Source organism: Procambarus clarkii, unplaced genomic scaffold (assembly GCF_040958095.1).
Source record: "Procambarus clarkii isolate CNS0578487 unplaced genomic scaffold, FALCON_Pclarkii_2.0 HiC_scaffold_137, whole genome shotgun sequence".
In the NCBI taxonomy this organism is placed as follows: Eukaryota; Metazoa; Arthropoda; class Malacostraca; order Decapoda; family Cambaridae; genus Procambarus; species Procambarus clarkii.
The window spans coordinates 66571-84319 of record NW_027189170.1 but is presented as its reverse complement, the minus strand read 5'-3'; the positions used below and the strand labels follow the sequence as shown (position 1 = coordinate 84319).

Here is a 17749-nt window from a genome sequence, read left to right as displayed (position 1 = left end):
GTTGTTCAACGTCCTCCCAGCAAGCATAAGAAATATTGCCGGAACAACCGTGGACATTTTCAAGAGGAAACTAGATTTATTCCTCCAAGGATTGCCGGACCAACCGGGCTGTGGTGGGTATGTGGGCCTGCGGGCCGCTCCAAGCAACAGCCTGGTGGACCAAACTCTCACAAGTCGAGCCTGGCCTCGGGCCGGGCTTGGGGAGTAGAAGAACTCCCAGAACCCCATCAACCAGGTATCAACCAGGTAACAGTGAACTAGAGTGGCAGCACAATACCACAGTAGTGATGGTGGTGGTACAGTGAACTAGAGTGGCAGCACAACACCACAGTAGTTATGGTGGTGGTACAGTGAACTAGAGTGGCAGCACAACACCACAGTAGTTATGATGGGGTACAGTGAACTAGAGTGGCAGCACGACACCACAGTAGTGATGGTACAGTGAACTAGAGCGGCAGCACAATACCACAGTAGTGATGGTGGTGGTACAGTGAACTAGAGTGGCAGCACAACACCACAGTAGTTATGGTGGTGGTACAGTGAACTAGAGTGGCAGCACAACATCACAGTAGTTATGATGGGGTACAGTGAACTAGAGTGGCAGCACGACACCACAGTAGTGATGGTACAGTGAACTAGAGCGGCAGCACAACACCACAGTAGTGATGGTGGTGGTACAGTGAACTAGAGTGGCAGCACAACACCACAGTAGTGATAGTACAGTGAACTAGAGTGGCAGCACAACACCACAGTAGTGATGGTGATGGTACAGTGAACTAGAGTGGCAACACAACACCATAGTAGTGATGGTGGTGGTACAGTGAACTAGAGTGGCAGCACAACACCACAGTAGTGATGGTGATGGTACAGTGAACTAGAGTGGCAACACAACACCACAGTAGTGATGGTACAGTGAACTAGAGTGGCAGCCCAACACCACAGTAGTGATGGTACAGTGAACTAGAGTGGCAGCACAACACCACAGTAGTGATGGTACAGTGAATTAGAGTGGCAGCACAACACCACAGTAGTGATGGTTCAGTGAACTAGAGTGGCAGCACAACACCACAGTGGTGATGGTGGTGGTACAGTGAACTAGAGTGGCAGCACAACACCACAGTAGTGATGGTGATGGTACAGTGAACTAGTGTAGCAGCACAACACCACAGTAGTGATGGTGGTGGTACAGTGAACTAGAGTGGCAGCTCAACACCACAATAGTGATGGTGGTGGTACAGTGAACTAGAGTGGCAGCACAACACCACAGTAGTGATGGTACAGTGAACTAGAGTGGTAGCACAACACCACAGTAGTGATGGTACAGTGAACTAGAGTGGCAGCACAACACCACAGTAGTGATGGTGATGGTACAGTGAACTAGAGTGGCAGCACAACACCACAGTAGTGTTGGTGGTGGTACAGTGAACTAGAGTGGCAGCACAACACCACAGTAGTGATGGTGGTGGTACAGTGAACTAGAGAGGCAGCACAAGAACACAGTAGTGATGGTTGTGATACAGTGAACTAGAGTGACAGCACAACACCACAGTAGTGATGGTACAGTGAACTAGAGTGGCAGCACAACACCACAGTAGTGATGGTACAGTGAACTAGAGTGGCAGCACAACACCACAGTAGTGATGGTGGTGGTACAGTGTACTAGAGTGGTATCACAATACCACACTAGTGGTGGTGGTGGTGCAGTGAACTAGAGTGGCAGCATAACACCACAGTAGTGATGGTGGTGGTACAGTGAACTAGAGTGGCAGCACAACACCACAGTAGTGATGGTACAGTGAACTAGAGTGGCAGCACAACACCACAGTCCACTACAGTCACCTCCCTAATGTCACTGTGGTTGACTGCTGCCCTCACCACATCCAGGCCGCTCACCACATCACCGAAGACATGTGACCACAGGTAACCATCCTGGCGGTCCCTGGTGGTGATGGTGAACTGGGCACTCCTGGGACCCCCCGGCCTCCACCTGGCCCACACAGCTCCTGCCTGGCCTGACTCCCGGTACTGCCCCTGGAGGTCAGGCAGCAGTGGGGCTCCTCCCTCACCATCATTACTCTCGTAGTCTCCGCCCTCCACCCACTCCCCCGGCCAACCCTTGTCCCACACCTCCAACAGTTTAGTGTTGCGGTAGGTGTGGCCCCGCTGGCCCGTACACAACAACACAAACTGTCTGGCCAGCGGAGTGTCAGGGGTCAGCCGGATGGTGACCCGCCCTCTTGTTGACCCCGCCCACCCGAGGTCAAGGAACGCCAGGGTGCAGGAGGGCTCCAGCACGCCCACAACCTCACTCTCCTGCAGGAAATGAAATAAATCATGCTGATAACTGTATAACAAAATGTTATCATATTAGTTATCAAAACTCAGTAAGTCAGTAATGTCAGTAAGACTAGTGAGTGTAATAAAGTAACCTGGAGGGTGTGGGCGTGGGTGGGCGTGGGCTGACGCAGGAGTGGGTGGAGGTACAGCTGTCCGTCTTGTAGAGTTATCCTGGCGGAGCGGCGGCCATCTTGGTCTTCCTGGACGGCCAACACCCGGCCAGCCTCCACCAGCCTCTTGACGGGCTCCCTCATCCTGTGGAGGTCCTCAACCTGTGGACAGTGTCAGCCCCATTATCACCTGTGGTCAGTGTCAGCCCCATTATCACCTGTGGTCAGTGTCAGACCCATTATAACCTGTGGTCAGTGTCAGTCCCGATATTTTAGACCTGTAGCTCCAGCCCCCCCTCTACTGGAAGCGGGTTGGTGCTGGACCTGAAGCTCGAGCCCCCTCTACTGGCAGGGGGTTGGTGTTGGACCTGTAGCTCCAGCCCCACTCTAATGGCAGGGGGTTGGTGTTGGACCTGTAGCTCCAGCCCCCTCTACTGGCAGGGGGTTGGTGTTGGACCTGTAGCTCCAGCCCCCTCTACTGGCAGGGGGTTGGTGTTGGACCTGTAGCTCCAGCCCCACTCTACTGGCAGGGGGTTGGTGTTGGACCTGTAGCTCCAGCCCCCTCTACTGGCAGGGGGTTGGTGTTGGACCTGTAGCTCCAGCCCCACTCTACTGGCAGGGGGTTGGTGTTGGACCTGTAGCTCCAGCCCCCTCTACTGGCAGGGGGTTGGTGTTGGACCTGCAGCTCCAGTTCCACTCTACTGGCAGGGGTTGGTGTTGGACCTGTAGCTCCAGCCCCCCCTCTTCTGGCAGGGGGTTGGTGCTGGACCTGTAGCTCCAGCCCCCCCTCTACTGGCAGGGGGTTGGTGCTGGACCTATAGCTCCAGCCCCACACTACTGGCCGAAGGGTTCGTGCTGGACCGGTAGCTCCAGCCCCCCTCTACTGGCAGGGGGATGGTGATGGACCTGTAGCTCCAGCCCACCTCTACTGGCAGGTGGTTGGTGCTGGACCTATAACTCCAGCCCCCCCCCCTCTACAGGCAGCGGGTTGGTGCTGGACCTGTAGCTCTAGCCTCCCTCTACTGGCAGGGGGTTGGTGCTGGACCTTTAGCTCCAGCCCCCCACTAGTGGCAGGGAGTTGGTGCTGGACCAGTAGCTCCAGCCCCCCTCTACTGGCAGGGGGTTCTTTCAGGACCAGTCGCTCCAGCCTCCCTCTACTGGAAGGGGGTTGGTGCTGGACCTGTAGCTCCAGCCCCCTTCTACTGGCATGGGGTTGGTGCTGGACCTGTAGCTCCAGCCCCCCCTCTACTGGCAGGGGGTTGCTGCTGGAAATGTAGCTCCAGCCCCCCTCTACTGGCAGGAGAGTTGGTGCTGGACCTGTAGCTCCAGCCCCCTCTACAGGCATGGGAGTTGGTGCTGGACCTGTATCTCCAGCCCCCTTCTACTGGCAGGGGGTTGGTGCTGGACCTGTATCTCCAGCCCCCTTCTACTGGCAGGGGGATGGTGCTGGACCTGTATCTCCAGCCCCCCCTCTACTGGCAGGGGGTTGGTGCTGGACCTGTATCTCCAGCCCCCCCTCTACTGGCAGGGGGTTGGTGCTGGACCTGTAGCTCCAGGCCGCCTCTAATGGCAGGGGGTTGGTGCTGGACCAGTAGCTCCAGCCCCCCTCTACTGGCAGGGGGTTGGTGCTGGACCTGTATCTCCAGCCCCCCCTCTACTGGCAGGGGGTTGGTGCTGGACCTGTAGCTCCAGGCCGCCTCTACTGGCAGGGGGTTGATGCTGGACCTGTAGCTCCAGCCCCCCTCTACTGGCTGGTGGTTGGTGCTAGACCTGTAGCTCCTGCCCCCCCCCCCTCTACTGGCATTGGGGGTTGGTGATGGATATGTAGCTCCTGCACCCCTCTGCTGGCAGGGGGTTGGTGCTGGACCTGTAGCTCCATCCCCCCTCTGCTGGCAGGGGGTTGGTGCTGGACCTGTAGCTCCAGCCTCCATCTACTGGCAGGGGGTTGGTGCTGGACCAGTAGCTCCAGCCCCCCTCTACTGGCAGGGGGTTGGTGCTGGACCAGTAGCTCCAGTCCCCCTCTACTGGCAGGGGGATGGTGCTGGACCAGTAGCTCCAGCCCCCCTCTACTGGCAGGGGGTTGGTGCTGGACCTGTAGCTCCAGCCCCCCTCTACTGGCAGGGGGTTGGTTCTGGACCTGTAGCTCCAGCACCCCCTCTACTGGCTGGGGGTTGGTGCTAGACCTGTAGCTCCTGCCCCCCCCCTCTACTGGCATGGGGGGTTGGTGCTGGATATGTAGCTCCTGCACCCCTCTACTGCCAGGGGGTTGGTGCTAGACCTGTAGCTCCAGCCCCCCCCCCTCTACTGGAAAGGGGTTGGTGCTGGACCTTTAGCTCCAGCCCCTCCTCTAATGGCAGAGGGGTTGGTGCTGGACCTGTAGCTCCTGCCTCCCTCTACTGTCAGGGGATTAGTGCTGAACCTGTAGCTTTTGGCCCCCTCTTCTGGCAGGGGGTTGAGGCTGGACCAGTAGCTCCAGCCCTCCTCTACTGGCAGGGGGTTGGTGCTGGACCTGTAGCTCCATCCTCCCCACCTCTATTGGCAAGGGGTTGGTGCTGGGCCTGTAGCTCCAGCCCCCCCTCTACTGGCATGGGGGGTTGGTGCTGGACCTGTAGCTCCAGCCCCCCTCTACTGGCAGGGGGATGGTGCTGGACCTATAGCTTCAGCCCCCCTCTACTGGCAGGGGGTTGGTGCTGGACCTGTAGCTCTAGCCCCCCTCTACTGGCAGGGGGTTGATGCTGGACCTATAGCTCCAGCCCCCCTCTACTGGCAGGGGGTTGGTGTTAGCCCTATATCTCCAGGCCCCCCCCCCCCTCTGCTGACAGGGGGTTGGTGCTGGGCCTGTAGCTCCAGCCCCCCCTCTACTGGCATGGGGGGTTGGTGCTAGACCTGTAGCTTCAGCCCCCCTCTACTGGCAGGTGATTGGTGCTGGACCTGTAGCTGCAGCCCCCCCCCCTCTACTGGCAGGGGGTTGGTGCTGGACCAGTAGCTCCAGCCCCCCTCTACTGGCAGGGGGTTGGTGTTAGCCCTATATCTCCAGGCCCCCCCCCCCTCTGCTGACAGGGGGTTGGTGCTGGACCTGTAGCTCCAGGCCGCCTCTCCTGGCAGGGGGTTGATGCTGGACTTGTAACTCCAGCCCCCCTCTACTGGCAGGGGGTTGGTTCTGGACTTGTAGCTCTAGCCCCCCCTCTACTGGCATGGGGGGTTGGTGCTAGACCTGTAGCTCCAGCCCCCCTCTACTGGCAGGGGGATGGTGCTGGACCTGTAGCTTCAGCCCCCCTCTACTGGCAGGGGGTTGGTGCTGGACCTGTAGCTCTAGCCCCCCTCTACTGGCAGGGGGTTGATACTTGACCTATAGCTCCAGCCCCCCCTCTACTGGCCGAAGGGTTGGTGCTGGGCCTGTAGCTCCAGCCCCCCTCTACTGGCATGGGGGGTTGGGGCTAGACTTGTAGCTCCAGCCCCCCTCTACTGGCAGGGGGTTGGTGCTGGACCTGTAGCTTCAGCCCCCCTCTACTGGCAGGGGGTTGGTGCTGGACCTGTAGCTCTAGCCCCCCTCTACTGGCAGGGGGTTGGTGCTGGACCAGTAGCTCCAGCCCCCCTCTACTGGCAGGGGGTTGGTGTTAGCCCTATATCTCCAGGCCCCCCCCCTCTGCTGACAGGGGGTTGGTGTTAGCCCTATAGCTTCAGCCCCCCTCTGCTGACCGGGGGTTGGTGTTAGCCCTATAGCTTCAGCCCCCCTCTACTGGCAGGGGGATGGTGCTGGACCTGTAGCTCCAGCCCCCCCTCTACTGGCAGGGGTTTGGTGCTGGACCTGTAGCTCCAGCCCCCCCCCTCTACTGGAAAGGGGTTGGTGCTGGGCCTGTAGCTCCAGCCCCCTACTACTGGCAGAGGGGTTGGTGCTAGACCTGTAGCTCCTGCCCCCCTCTACTGTCAGGAGATTAGTGCTGAACCTGTAGCTCCAGGCCCCCTCTACTGGCAGGGGGATGGGGCTGGACCAGTATCTCCAGCCCCCCTCTACTGGCAGAGGGTTGGTGCTAGACCGGTAGCTCCAGCCTTCCTTTACTGGAAGGGGGTTGGTGCTGAACCTGAAGCTCCAACCCTCCCCTCTACTGGCATGGGGTTGGTGCTGGATCTGTATCTCCAGCCCCCCCCCCCCCTCTACTGGCAGGTGATTGGTGCTGGACCTGTAGCTGCAGCCCCCCCACCTCTACTGGCAGGGGGTTGGTGCTGGACCTGTAGCTCCAGCCCAACACCCTCTACTGTCAAGGGGTTGGTCCTGAACCTGAAGCACCAACCCTCCCCTGAACTGGCCGGGGGTTGGTGTTAGCCCTATAGCTCCAGCCCCCCTCCCTCTGCTGACAGGGGGTTGGTGTTAGCCCTATAGCTTCAGCCCCCCCTCTGCTGACCGGGGGTTGGTGCTGGACCTGTAGCTCCAGCCCCCTCTACTGGCAGGGGGTTGGTGCTGGACCTGTAGCTCCAGCCCCCCCCCCCGCTACTGGAAAGGGGTTGGTGCTGGACCTTTAGCTCCAGCCCCTCCTCTAATGGCAGAGGGGTTGGTGCTGGACCTGTAGCTCCTGCCCCCCTCTACTGTCAGGGGATTAGTGCTGAACCTGTAGCTCCAGGCCCCCTCTACTGGCAGGGGGATGAGTCTGGACCAGTAGCTCCAGCCCCCCTCTACTGGCAGGGGGTTGGTGCTGGACCTGTAGCTCCAACCCCCTTCTACTTGCAGGGAGTTGGTGCTGGACCTGTAGCTCCAGCTCCCCCTCAACTGGCAGGGGGGTTGGTGCTGGACCTGTAGCTCCATTCCCCCCCCTCTATTGGCAAGGGGTTGGTGCTGGGCCTGTAGCTCCAGCCCCCCCTCTACTGGCATGGGGGGTTGGTGCTAGACCTGTAGCTCCAGCCCCCCTCTACTGGCAGGGGAATGGTGCTGGACCTGTAGCTTCAGCCCCCCCTCTACTGGCAGGGGGTTGGTGCTGGACCTGTAGCTCTAGCCCCCCTCTACTGGAAGGGGGTTGATGCTGGACCTATAGCTCCAGCCCCACACTACTGGCCGAAGGGTTGGTGCTGGGCCTGTAGCTCCAGCCCCCCTCTACTGGCATGGGGTTGGTGCTAGACCTGTAGCTCCAGCCCCCCTCTACTGGCAGGTGATTGGTGCTGGACCTGTAGCTCCAGCCCCCCCTCTACTGGCAGGGGGTTGGTGCTGGACCAGTAGCTCCAGCCCCCCTCTACTGGCAGGGGGTTGGTGTTAGCCCTATATCTCCAGCCCCCCCCTCTGCTGACAGGGGGTTGGTGTTAGCCCTATAGCTTCAGCCCCCCCTCTGCTGACCGGGGGTTGGTGCTGGACCTGTACCTCCAACCCCCCCCCCCCTCAACTGGCAGAGGGGTTGGTGCTGGACCTGTAGCTCCAGCCCCCCCCCCCTCTATTGGCAAGGGGTTGGTGCTGGGCCTGTAGCTCCAACCCCCTCTACTGGCAGGTGGTTGATGCTGGACCTGTAGCTCCAGCCCTCCTCTACTGGCAGGGGGTTGGTGCTGGACCTGTAACTCCAGCCTCCCTCTACTGGCAGGGGGTTGGTGCTGGACCTGTAGTTCCAGCCCTCCCTCTACTGGCAGGGGGTTGGTGCTGGACCTGTAGCTCCAGCCCCCCTCTACTGGCAGAGGGTTGGTGCTAGACCAGTAGCTCCAGCCTTCCTTTACTGGAAGGGGGTTGGTGCTGGACCTGTAGCTCCAGCCCCCTCTACTAGCAGGGGGTTGGGGCTGGACCTGTAACTCCAGCCCCCCTCTACTGTCAGGGGGTTGGTGCTAGACCTGTAGCTCCTGCCCCCCCCTCTACTGGCAGGGGGTTGGTGCTGGACCTGTAGCTCCAGCCCCCCCTCTACTGTCAAGGTGTTGGTGCTGAACCTGAAGCTCCAACCCTCCCCTCTACTGGCAGGGGGTTGGATCTGTATCTCCAGCCCCCCTTTACTGGCAGGGGGTTCTTTCAGGACCAGTCGCTCCAGCCTCCCTCTACTGGAAGGGCGTTGGTGCTGGACCTGTAGCTTTAGCCCCCCCTCTACTGCCATGGGGTTGGTGCTAGACCTGTAGCTCCAGCCCCCCTCTACTGGCAGGGGGTTGGTGCTGGACCTGTAGCTCCAGCCCCCCCTCTACTGGCAGGGGGTTGGTGCTGGACCTGTAGCTCCAGCCCCACTCTACTGGCAGGGGGTTGATGCTGGACCTGTAGCTCCAGCGCCGCTCTACTGGCAGGGGGTTGATGCTGGACCTGTAGCTCCAGCCCCCTTCTACTGGCAGGGGGTTGGTGCTAGACCTGTAACTCCAGCCCCCTTCTACTGGCAGGGGGTTAGTGCTGGACCTGTAGCTCCAGCCCCCCTCTACTAGCAGGGGGTTGGTGCTGGACCTGTAGCTCCAGCCCCACTCTATTGGCAGGGGGTTGGTGCTGGAGCAGTAGCTCCAGCCTCCAGCCTCCTACGAGGGGGCCTCGTAGCCTGGTGGATAGCGCGCAGGACTCGTAATTCTGTGGCGCGGGTTCGATTCCCGCACGAGGCAGAAACAAATGGGCAAAAGTTTCTTTCACCCTGAATGCCCCTGTTACCTAGCAGTAAATAGGTACCTGGGAGTTAGTCAGCTGTCACGGGCTGCTTCTTGGGGGTGGAGGCCTGGTCGAGGACCGGGCCGCGGGGACACTAAAGCCCCGAAATCATCTCAAGATAACCTCAAGATAACCTCCCTCTATTGGCAGGGGGATGGAGCTGGACCTGTAACTCCAGCCCCACTCTTCTGGCAAGGGCTGGTGTTGGAGATGTTGCTACAGCCCCCCCTCTACTGGCAGGGGGTTGGTGCTGGACCCGTAGCTCCAGCCCCCCCCCCCCCTCTACTGGAAAGGGGTTGGTGCTGGACCTCTATCTTAAGCCCCCCTCTACTGGCAGGGGGTTGGTGTTGGACCTGAAGCTCCAGCCACCCTCTACTGGCAGAGGGTTGGTTCTGGACCTGTAGCTCCAGCCCACCTCTACTGGCAGGGGTTTGGTGCTGGACCTGTAGCTCCAGCCCCCCTCTGCTGGCAGGGGGTCTGTGCTGGACCTGTAGCTCCAGCCCCCCTCTACTGGCATGTGTTTGATTCTGGAACTTTAGCTCTAGCCCCACCCCTCTAGTGGCAGGGGGGTTGAAGCTGGACCTGTAGCTCCAGCCCCTCCCCTCTACTGGCAGGGGGTTGGTGCTGGACCTGTAGCTCCAGCCTCACTCTACTGGCAGGGGGAGGGATGGTGCTGGACCTGTAGCCCCAGCCCCCTTCTACTGGCAGGGAGTTGGTGCTGGACCTGTAGCTACAGCCCTCCCTCTACTGGCAGGGGGTTGGTGCTGGACCTGTAGTTCCAGTCCCCCTCTACTGACAGGGGGTTGGTGCTGGACCTGTAGCTCCAGCCCCCCCCCATCTACTGGCAGGGGGGATGGTGCTGGATCTGTAGCCCCAGCCCCTTTCTACTGGCAGGGGGTTGGTGCTGGACCTGTAGGTCCAGCCTCCCCTCTACTGGCAGGGGGGGATGGTGCTGGATCTGTAGCCCCAGCCCCCTCTAATGGCAGGGGCTTGGTCCTGGACCTGTAGCTCTAGCCCCCCCCCCCTCTACTGGCAGGGGGTTGATTCTGGACCTGTAGCTCCAGCCAACCACTATACTGGCAGGGGGTTGGTGTGGGAAATGTAGCTCCAGCCCCCCCTCTACTGGCATGGGGTTGGTGCTAGACCTGTACCTTCAGCCCCCCTCTACTGGCAGGGGGTTGGTTCTGGACCTGTAGCTCCAGCCCACCTCTACTGGCAGGGGGCTGGTGCTGGACCTAAAGCTCCAGCCCCTCTCTACTGGCAGGGGGTTGGTTCTGGATCTGTAGCTTTAGCCCACCTCTACTGCATGTCAAGGATTTGGGAATAATGATGTCCGACGATGTAACATTTAGGGAGCATAACCAAGCAAATATCGCATCAGCCAGAAAAATGATCGCGAGAACTTTCAAATCCAGGGATCCCATCACAATGGTTGTACTCTTCAAGTCACTTGTGTTGTTCCGTCTCGAGTACTGTTCAGTACTCAGTCCCCCCTTTAGAGCAGGAGAGATTGCTGAATTAGAGGGAATACAGAGAACATATACGGCACGCATAGACGAGATAAAACACCTAAATTATTGGGATCGTCTCAAAACTCTCCAAATGTACTCTCTAGAAAGGAGACGAGAGAGTTACCAAATAATATACACACTGAAAATACTGAAGGGTCAGGTCCAAAATGTACACAGTAAAATAACAACGTACTGGAGTGAACAATATGGAAGAAAATGCATGATTGGACCAGTGAAGAGCAGGGGTGCCATAGGCACAATCAGAGAACACTGTATAAACATCAGAGGTCAGCGCTTGTTCAACGTCTTCCCAGTGATTATAATAAATATTGCCGGAACAACTGTGGACATCTTCAAGAGAAAACTGGACGGTTTTCTAAGAGAAGTTCCGGATCAGCCGGGCTGTGGTGGGTATGTGGCCCTGCGGGCCGCTCCAAGCAACAGTGGACCAAAATCTCACAAGTCGAGCCTGGCCTCGGGCTGGGCTTGGGGAGTAGAACTCCCAGAACCCCATCAACTAGGTATCAACCAGGTACTGGCAGGGGGTTGGTGCTGGACCGCTGGACCTGTAGCTCCAGCCTCACTCTACTGGCAGGGGGTTGGTGCTGGACCTGTAGCTCCAGCCTCCCTGTACTGGCAGGGGGTTGGTACTGGACCTGTAGCTCCAGCCTCCCTGTACTGGCAGGGGGTTGGTGCTGGACCTGTAGCTCCAGCCTCCCTGTACTGGCAGGGGGTTGGTGCTGGACCCGTAGCTCCACTCCCCCTCTACTGGCAGGGGGTTGGTGTTGGACCTGAAATTCCAGCCTCCTCTTCTGGCAGGGAGGTTTATGCTGGCATTGTCTGGGAGTTTGTTGGCAGTTCTAAGGCTTCAGTCTCTTCGAACCCAGCAGTGGTCTGTTTTGGTTCACTGTCTTCCTGAATGCTTTCCCGGTTGGTTGGTGGAGTGTCACCCGCTCTCTGTGCCTCTGTGAGGGGAGCCAGGATCCCGGGTTCAATAGAGGATCACAGGTTCAATCACCATGCAGGACAGAAATGGTTCACATGCTTCCTTTCACCTGATAGGTCTGTTCACCTACCAGTAAATATTTATCCAGGAGTTAGGCAACTATTGTGCATTGTATGTTAAGGAAAGTCAGTAGTTGACCTTGGGGAACCTCGATAAACCTAAGAACAGGCTTCCTCTCCTCAAAACGCAACTCAATATCTTGTGATATGACCTATGAGAGGAAATCAGAAACTTACTGTTAATTGCTTCTGGTGGATCTCTCCAGTGATTTCCTGAACTTTATTCATGATGCTGGAGGCTGAGTCTCCCAGGTGTACGGTGTCAGCTGTGGCACCTGTCTCTGTGGTCATCATCTCCAGGGCCTCCCTGATGGTCTCCTGCACCTGTCATTACCAACACAAACATTAATGGTGGAGGCTGAGTCTCCCAGGTGTACGGGGTCAGCTGTGGCACCTGTCTCTGTGGTCATCATCTCCAGGGCCTCCCTGATGGTCTCCTGCACCTGTCATTACCAACACAAACATTAATGGTGGAGGCTGAGTCTCCCAGGTGTATGGGGTCAGCTGTGGCACCTGTCTCTGTGGTCATCATCTCCAGGGCCTCCTTGATGGTCTCCTGCACCTGTCATTACCAACACAAACATTAATAGTGGAGGCTGAGTCTCCCAGGTGTACGGGGTCAGCTGTGGCACTTGTCTCTGTGGACATCATCTCCAGGGCCTCCCTCATGGTCTCCTGCACCTGTCATTGCCAACACAAACATTAATGGCGGAACCTGGCTCTGAGTAAATGAAGCATCAGCCTCTGAGTAAAGTAATTTGACAATATAAGTAATGTTTTTCTACACTGACCACAGTGTAGAGAAACACCAAGATGACAGTTGACTTTATTAATAAAAATGTTTCAGGTGTTAGAACAAAAAGTTTCCTATATATAAAGTCTACTCTCATCTTGATGTGTGTCCATGTCAAAAGTGTTTATATAGAGGCAATACTACACTCAGTTGGGTGAGAACAATGTGACCTTCAGCAGCGTACCTTCACTGAGGTGTGGACAGTCTTGACATCTGAGAAGAGTTCCTGGCACTTCCGGAGCCAATTTTCTACCTCCATGTTGCATTGGTCAACTTCATTGATGGTCATGAATACTTCCTGTGCTGTGTTGACTGTGTTGAGGCTCCCCAACATGGCCTGCAGCTGAGTCTTCCCTTCCTCTCCTTGTGTTGTCATATCCACCACACTGGTATCCTCCAGTTCCAAGAGTTTCATTGCTGACTTATTCTGCTCTACCAGAGCATAGAGTCTGTCCTGGAGCTGGAGGTGATGAGTCTTCCAGTCCCCCAACTGCCCCCGGTACTCCCCCAGCTGGGACAGTACCTCTTCACAGCTAGTAATGAGGCGGCTGATGCTGCTCATCTGCTCCTGCACCATGGAACGTAATGTCTTACTGATGCCTTTGGCAGAACCTTCATAAGGTTTTGCTGGCACTACTTCCTCAGTTGTTAGCTGGATATTTTTGAGTTTCCTAACTAAAGCCTCCACAGCATAGTTAATTGGGAACTGAGTAGAGGCTGTGGCAGCGTGCTCGGCACGGCAGCTGGGGCAGGTCAGCTGACCATTCTTGATAGCATTGTCAATACACTGGGAGCAGAATGTGTGGCCACATGGCAGTGTGCGAGGTCGTAGCCGATTTTCGGCATAATCGTTAAAACACACTGAACATTCCTCTGGCTTGTTATCCTGTGGAAAAGAATATTTAGTTTGCTAGATGTATTTACAACTAAAACTAATATTACAGTACTTTATTTACTAATACAAATTACATATTTTTATACATTCTTTGCATTAGCTATTTCAAAGCAGGGTTAATATTACTGACAGATTAACACATTCACAGCAAGGCCAATATTTTTTATAAACATATCCCGGAGTATGGGATAATATATTTTGGTAACACATTGCAGCAGCAGGGCCGTATATAAGTTTATAAGCCGTACCCAAGAGTACAGACTAACAAAACCCGTCCTTACTTTATTAAGAATAATGGAAGGAAATGTATGTATCGTATGTGATAATGGGGGAAGGATCAAGTATTCTTAGTCTAAGTTGGACAATAAGTACACTGTGGGTTACATCTTAACACATGGGTTTTATTGAACAACTCTGGATTATTTTACACTTACTATGGGAACACACAATTACGTTACAGGACTGTTGAGATTGAGTGATACTCTTCACCAAACATAACCATGATGGATAAATTGACTATTGGTCTCACACAAATCTGGGCTTAGTTGATTTGGTGGTGATAAGACCACCAAATCTTATCTATTTGATTTATAAAGTACAGTATATATATATATAAATATATATATTATTAAATATGACCGAAAAAGTAAGATTAATAATTCTAACACGAATTTTCTCAATCTTTCGTACATTTCTTTTCACTGTTGGAGGTAATTCAAAAATCAATTCTCCAAAATTCATTTTTATTTCTAGTCTGACGCGACACGAGCGCGTTTCGTAAAACTTATTACATTTTCAAAGACTTTAGTTTACAAATACACAACTGAATAGAACTTACGCATCTCCGATTTTGTTTATATCTACATTTGAGTGAGGTGGATGGGGTGAGGTGGCATTAATAGGGTATTAATTTCATCAACACAAGACAGAACAAGAGGTGGCATTAATAGGGTATTAATTTCAACAACACAAGACAGAACACGAAACAATGGGTATTGAAATGGAAGTGATTGTAGAAAGCCTATTGGTCCATATTTCTTGATGCTTCTATATTGGAGCGGAGTCTTGAGGTGGGTAGAATATAGTTGTGCATTAATTGGCTGTTGATTGCTGGTGTTGACTTCTTAATGTGTAGTGCCTCGCAAACGTCAAGCCGCCTACTATTGCTGTATCTATCGATGATTTCTGTGTTGTTTACTAGGATTTCTCTGGCGATGGTTTGGTTGTGGGAAGAGATTATATGTTCCTTAATGGAGCCCTGTTGTTTATGCATCGTTAAACGCCTAGAAAGAGATGTTGTTGTCTTGCCTATATACTGGGTTTTTTCGAGCTTACAGTCCCCAAGTGGGCATTTGAAGGCATAGACGACGTTGGTCTCTTTTAAAGCGTTCTGCTTTGTGTCTGGAGAGTTTCTCATGAGTAGGCTGGCCGTTTTTCTGGTTTTATAGTAAATCGTCAGTTGTATCCTCTGATTTTTGTCTGTAGGGATAACGTTTCTATTAACAATATCTTTCAGGACCCTTTCCTCTGTTTTATGAGCTGTGGAAAAGAAGTTCCTGTAAAATAGTCTAATAGGGGGTATAGGTGTTGTGTTAGTTGTCTCTTCAGAGGTTGCATGGCGTTTCACTTTCCTTCTTATGATGCCATGGGTTCTCCCCTAGGTGTCCTGTTTGCAAACTTCTACATGGGTACCATCGAGCAAAAAGTCTTAGTCGACATGAAGTTGAAACCGGCCATATACTGCAGGTATGTTGACGACATTTTTACTCAGGTACCTGAGGTCAGACATCTGCAGGAGCTGAAGGAGGCATTTGAGCGAAATTCTGTGTTGCGTTTCACCTACGAGATGGAAAAGGATGGGAAGCTGCCCTTTCTAGATGTAACAGTCATGGAAAGGAGCGGAGGTTTCTACACTGCAGTCTACACTAGAGAAACAAACATAGGAATGTGCCTCAATGCCAATAGTGACTGCCCAGACAGGTACAAGAGGAGTGTTCTTAACGCTTATGTCGACCGTGCTCTCAGCCACAGCTCAGGATGGAAGCAAGTCGATGAAGAACTTTGTAGGGTAAGGCAGGTCCTAGTCAACAACGGCTTCTCCAATGGTTTCGTTGAAGACATCATAAGAAGGAAGGTGAAACGCCATGCAACCTCTGAAGAGACAACTAACACAACACCTGTACCCCCTATTAGACTATTTTACAGGAACTTCTTTTCCACAGCTCATAAAATGCAGGAAAGGGTCCTGAAAGATATTGTTAATAGAAACGTTATCCCTACAGACAAAAATCAGAAGATACAATTGACGATTTACTATAAAACCAAGAAAACTGCCATCCTACTCATGAGAAACTCTCCAGACACAAAGCAGAACGTTTTGAAAGAGACCAATGTCGTCTATGCCTTCAAATGCCCACTTGGGGACTGTAAGCCTCAAAGAACTCAGTATATAGGCAAGACAACAACATCACTTTCCAAGCGATTAACGATACATAAGCAACAGGGCTCCATTAAGGAACATATAATCTCTTCCCACAACCATACTATCACCAGAGAAGTCTTAACAAAAAACACGGAAATCATCGATAGATACACCGATAGCAGGCGGCTTGATATCTGCGAGGCACTACACATTAAGAAGTCTACACCAGCAATCAACAGCCAATTAATGCACAACTATATTCTACCCACTTCAAGACTCCGCACCAATATACTGTAGAAGCATCAAGAAATATGGGCCAATAGGCCCTTTGCATTTACTTCCATTCTTCCCCTTTAACTTTACCCAATATTTCGTGTTCTATCTTGTGTTGAAAGTTTGTTTTCACCTCATCCAAAACTGTTGTAACATATCACCTCACCCAAATGCAGGTATATAAAATGAAAAACATTTGAATTATAGCATAGTAAGAAATCTGTTTAGTGTTTGCAGGTTATAGTTGTGTGTGTGTAAACTAAAGTCTTTGAAAATGTAATAAGTTATTACGAAACGCGTTCAAATGTGGCGTCAGACTAGAAATAAAAATGAATTTTGGAGAACTGATTTTTCAATTACCATCGACAGTGAAAAGAAACATAAGAAATATTGAGAAAATTTGTGTTAGAATTATTAATCTTACTTTTTAGGTCATATTTAATAATATATGTCTACAGGAAAGAATGCTACCAAAATATACTAATATATATATATATATACAGTGTATGTATATATATATATATATATATATATATATATATATATATATATATATATATATATATATATATATATATATATATATATATATATATATATATATATGTCGTACCTAGTAGCCAGAATGCACTTCTCGGCCTACTATTCAAGTCCCGATTTGCCTAATAAGCCAAGTTTTCCTGAATTAATATATTTTCTCTAATTTTTTTCTTATGAAATGATAGAGCTACCCATTTCATTACGTATGAGGTCAATTTTTTGTTATTGGAGTTAAAATTAACATAGATATATGACCGAACCTAACCAACTCTACCTAACCTAACCTAACCTATCTTTATAGGTTAGGTTAGGTTAGGTAGCCGAAAAAGTTAGGTTAGGTTAGGTTAGGTTGGTTAGGTAGTCGAAAACCAATTAATTCATGAAAACTTGGCTTAATAGGCAAATCGGGCCTTGCATAGTAGGCAGAGAAGTGCGTTCTGGCTACTAGGTACGACATATATATATATATATATATATATATATATATATATATATATATATATATATATATATATATATATATATATATATATATATTAGTATATTTTGGTAGCAGTCTTTCCTGTAGACATATATTATTAAATATGACCTAAAAAGTAAGATTAATAATTCTAACACGAATTTTCTCCATATTTCTTATGTTTGTTTTCACTGTCGATGGTAATTGAAAAATCAGTTCTCCAAAATTCATTTTTATTTCTAGTTTGACGCGACACTTGAATGCGTTTCGTAATAACTTATTACATTTTCAAAGACTTTAGTTTACACACACACAACTATAACTTACAAACACTAAACAGAGTTTAACCCTTAAACTGCGCATGGTGTATATATACGCCCTGAGTAACATGTCCCACGATGTGCATGGAGTATATATACGCCATAGGGTGCCAGGCCCGATTCAAATGGCCCGCGGCTACACGGGGTTCACAGAAGCTTCCTCAGGGCTCTTGTAAACAGACGCCATTTTTTAAACAAATCGTGGGCAATATTCTCAGGTGTAAGAGGCACAGTACTGTTGGAGCAACCAAGGCTGGCGCACGCAGCATGAGCGAACAGCTTTGCTGTTCAGCTTGTGACTAATATTACTTTTGCAGTAATATTTTACTAATATTTTTGCAGTAATATTACAGTACTAATATTACTGCAAAAAAACTAAGAAAAAATCAATCGAAGACATTGAAACAATTAGGTAATAATATCTTTGTGGCAACTCCCACCTG

The 17749-nt window shown here is 52.2% G+C and overlaps 1 protein-coding gene across 1 annotated transcript in view; it reads right to left on the bottom strand.

The window, feature by feature from the left end:
- Positions 1-308: 308 nt before the first annotated feature.
- LOC138360976 (peptidyl-prolyl cis-trans isomerase-like) overlaps positions 309-17749 on the bottom strand; it is a 33196-nt gene continuing 15755 nt past the window's right edge. Inside the window, exons 2-4 of the mRNA XM_069320461.1 lie at positions 11781-13282; positions 2430-2609; positions 309-2313 (exon numbers count right to left, since the gene is read on the bottom strand). Coding sequence (XP_069176562.1) covers positions 1801-2313; positions 2430-2609; positions 11781-11897 — 810 coding nt within the window. The 5' untranslated portion in view covers positions 11898-13282 and the 3' untranslated portion in view covers positions 309-1800. The remainder of the gene's footprint in view (positions 2314-2429; positions 2610-11780; positions 13283-17749) is intronic.